The sequence below is a fragment of the Eurosta solidaginis genome, chromosome 3, assembly GCF_040869045.1.
Source record: "Eurosta solidaginis isolate ZX-2024a chromosome 3, ASM4086904v1, whole genome shotgun sequence".
NCBI classification, from domain to species: Eukaryota; Metazoa; Arthropoda; class Insecta; order Diptera; family Tephritidae; genus Eurosta; species Eurosta solidaginis.
The window spans coordinates 61,865,479-61,868,971 of NC_090321.1; the positions used below are offsets into that span (position 1 = coordinate 61,865,479).

General features: G+C 40.7%; 2 protein-coding genes across 2 annotated transcripts; one reads left to right on the forward strand and one right to left on the reverse strand.

The window, feature by feature from the left end:
* Positions 1–1,270, forward strand: Nxt1 (NTF2-related export protein 1). The gene is made up of 3 exons (XM_067777498.1): positions 1–128; positions 221–307; positions 854–1,270. The coding sequence occupies exons 1-3, from the start codon at positions 120–122 to the stop codon at positions 1,175–1,177; spliced, it is 420 nt and encodes a 139-aa protein (XP_067633599.1). The 5' UTR covers positions 1–119; the 3' UTR covers positions 1,178–1,270.
* LOC137246402 (gastrulation defective protein 1 homolog) lies at positions 1,240–3,493 on the reverse strand. Its single transcript, XM_067777497.1, has 2 exons — positions 3,117–3,493; positions 1,240–3,042 (listed from the first exon to the last, which is right to left on the reverse strand). Exons 1-2 carry the CDS (start codon positions 3,369–3,371, stop codon positions 1,354–1,356), a joined length of 1,944 nt encoding a protein of 647 aa, XP_067633598.1. The 5' UTR covers positions 3,372–3,493; the 3' UTR covers positions 1,240–1,353.

The following is a 3,493-nucleotide window of genomic DNA, read 5'->3' on the forward strand; positions in this document are numbered from 1 at the left end:
TATCAACACTATTGTGAAAAGATTGATTCCAACAGCAAAACAAATGTTAAGCCGCCCGAATTTCATTTACATTTGCAATATTTTTCATATTTTTTTTAAATAAGTAAAACTCAATTAAAATGGACAGCGTAAGTGTTGTTTATAACTGCAAAAGCTGTGTTTGTTTTGCCTAGCATCTACTGTTATTGGTTTTCTTTATTTTTTTCCGATTCATACACAGGATCTACGGAGCAAAGTGGAGGCTTGCTGCCGTACTGCGGAAGACTTTACCAAACTTTATTACACATCCTTTGATAAGCGACGGCATGTGAGTACCTTTTCTATTTCCATTAATTGATGTTCAGGTATGCATATATGTATGGCGGCCGTCGTGGGATGGTTGTAGCCTACCATACCGAAGACCTTGGGTTCAAGTACAAAGCAACTCCAAAGATTTAGAAACAAGTTTTTTTCCAATTAGGAGAAAGTTTCCCTAAACGGCATCGACCCTGTAGGGGTTTGGCAAAAACTCTGGGTGTATTTTTGCCATGAAAAGCTTCTCAGTGAAAGTTCCTCTGCCGTTCGAAGCTTTTTGCAATTAGGAGAAAGTTTCTCTAAACGGCATCGTCCCTGTAGTGGTTTGGCAAAAACTCTGGGTGTATTTCTGCTTCTCAGTGAAACTTCCTCTGCCGTACGAAGCTTACATAAAACATGTAGGTCCCATAACGCCTAGGTAAATTAAAAAGGAGCACGATGCAAATGGGAAGAAAAGCTCAACCTTAATCTCCTCGCAGGTTAATCGCGCCAAGTAATAACTTTTTATTTTTATCAAGCATATATGTATATACATTTGCTCCCTCTTTCCACCCTTCAGCACATGGGTCGCATGTATCTGGACAATGGTTTGCTTGTATGGAATGGCAATGGCTCGAGTGGCAAAGACAACATACAAAAATATCTAAATGAACTACCCACATCAGAGCATACAATAAACAATTTGGATGCACAACCGATTATCGATGAAGCTGTTGGTGGACAGTTGACTTATATGATACAATCTGGTGGTACCGTGCGTTATGGTGATGAAAGTGTTAGGCCATTTCAACAAACGTTCATTATTACTGCACAAGAAGATAAATGGAAAATCGCAAGCGACTGCTATCGACTACAAGATGGCTTAGCGCGCGCGGATAATTAGTTTTTAGTTAAGCTTACGACTGTAGTTATACATATTTTTCACAAACGAGGTAAACAAGAATATAACAAATGTAATTTTATGCAGACTCGCAAACATATTTTATATATTTAACTTGTTAAAGTCTGTTTTCAATTTAATATAATATTATTAACGAACATAAGTCTACCCTAAGGGAACTACTCTTCCTTGGCTTTTTTCGCATCTGGCTCACCTGTTGGTTCTGAGAAGATTGGCTTTGGCTGCGTCTTCTTATATGCCGGCGCTATCCAATAAGGATTTTCTTCTGCTTCCTTTGCATATTTAAGAATTGCTTCGCGTGGATCTTGATCATCATCCACACGCTTGCTCAAACCTAAATTTCGTATGACATATGAAGAGAGTGTGCCTCCTGAAGTTACTACACGTCCACCTTGACCAGTGGTGATGGGCAAGTCTGGACGTTGCGATTTAACTGGATCCATACGCTCTTTTTCCTGTTTCTTAAGTGATGATCTTGATTTCTCTTGCCTAAACATTGGCAAAGCATGTGGTGTTATAATCTGCGATACACCAATCATTTCTGTATGCTGTTTCTTGCGATAGGTCTTGACAACACACAGTTTAGCGCCGCGTGAGCTACGCAGCTCGTCATAATAACACTTGATGACACCATTACCACATCCAACGAAAATCTGATTTAATTTTGGATGCCACAATGATTTTATGATGTGTGAGTCAGTGACGTTGATACATTTGACCTCCTCAAATGTTTGTGTATTATAAAAATGCAACTTTGCTTCCTTAGCACCTTTTGGTAGCGATTCACCTGTGACCAGCAGCTTATCATCTGGACTAAAGCAACAATCTGTGGTGTCATAACGTGAAAAGAGATCAGTCCACGTATGTAGTGGCTCTTTGAATTTACGCAAATCCCATAATTTCATAGTCTCATCATTGCAACGCGTAGCTAGCTGTGTACCCAAATATGTGAATTGTACGGAACTTATTTCGGCGCCATTTTGATGGGCACCACGTAGACAATGTGTGGTATTAACGTACATCTTGCGTGTATCCCACATTTGCACAGAACCATCTACACAAGCGGCAGCAATCAAAGTGGCATCTCGATTAAAAGTGCATGCTGATGCATTTGTGCGCAAACCTCCTTGTGTTCTTGTCTTAATCACTGTTTTTTGCTCCTTCGCTTTCAGTCCATGCCAAATACGTAACGTGCCATCAAGCGCCGCTGTAAGAAATTCTTCGCGTGTAAATGGATGCCAGCATCCTGAAGTCAATTGTGCTGTGTGACCCTTTGTACGTGACATATCACTTATATATTGATCACCTTTAACACATTCCATTTTCTCGAAACCATCACGATCTAGGATTTTGGCTTGTGCATTGCCTGAAATCACCAATATCATTTCGCCTGTGACCGAGTAGTGAAGCGCACGTATTGGATAATTTTCGCAAGGTTGTATGGTACGGAAACTGCGCATGGCAGCATCCATGCCAGCAAAATCCCAAAAGCACATATCATAATCGATAGAACCAGAAACGAGTCTTGCTCCAGCTGCATCGGCGGCAAGTGCAAGTACCGCGCGCGAACCATGCTGCATTTTTACCTCGTGAGTATTGGGAATCTTGCGTTCCAGGTGGGCATCATCGTCATCGTCATCATCACTATCGTCGTCTTCTTCATCATCATCTTCATCACTGTTTGCTTTAGTCTTTTTAGATTTGCCGGTTTCTGTTACGGCAGCAGCAGCATCTGTAGGTAAGGGACCAAATATCGGTTCATCGTCGGAATCGTCAGCTTCCCTTTCTTGTTCGGTATCATTACGAGGCAACGGAGGTGCAACTTCACGCGCTTTGGCAATTTGTTCCTGTAAGTAAAACACATTACATTAGTCACACTGACCTGTTGTAAGGCACCTCCAATTCAGATCTACATACGTACATTTATATCGAATACTTTAGCTGCCTTGCGCCCGAAACCACTTATGCCCATTATTTCTTTCAAGTGTTGACTTTCCATATCCTCAGTAACCTCTTCTACTTGCCGTATAAGCTGTTCCTTACCCATTTTCTTGAAACCACCAACATCAGTGCTAGAGGAGCAATCATTCTCTGACTGCTTTGATTTATCCTCTGCTGCGGTGGGCTTATTCGGATTTAAATTGATTTTACCGAAGGAAATTTTTGCACGATTCATTTTTAACAAGTGAATAGGCCTTAGTGCTGCATTTGTTATTGATTTTTATTAATCGCTGACTTGAAAAATTCACACAAACTGTTGTTGGTATTTGACGAAAACGCCGCAAAACATTGACTAAA

Excerpts from the sequence above, each read along its gene's own strand:
- Nxt1 (XM_067777498.1), top strand. Across the intron at positions 308-853 it reads CCTTTGATAAGCGACGGCAT|CACATGGGTCGCATGTATCT; the intron begins GTGAGTACCTTT and ends TCCACCCTTCAG.
- LOC137246402 (XM_067777497.1), bottom strand. The coding sequence starts at position 3,371 with ATGAATCGTGCAAAAATTTCCTTCGGTAAAATCAATTTAAATCCGAAT. Across the intron at positions 3,043-3,116 it reads CTAAAGTATTCGATATAAAT|GAACAAATTGCCAAAGCGCG; the intron begins GTACGTATGTAG and ends TTTTACTTACAG.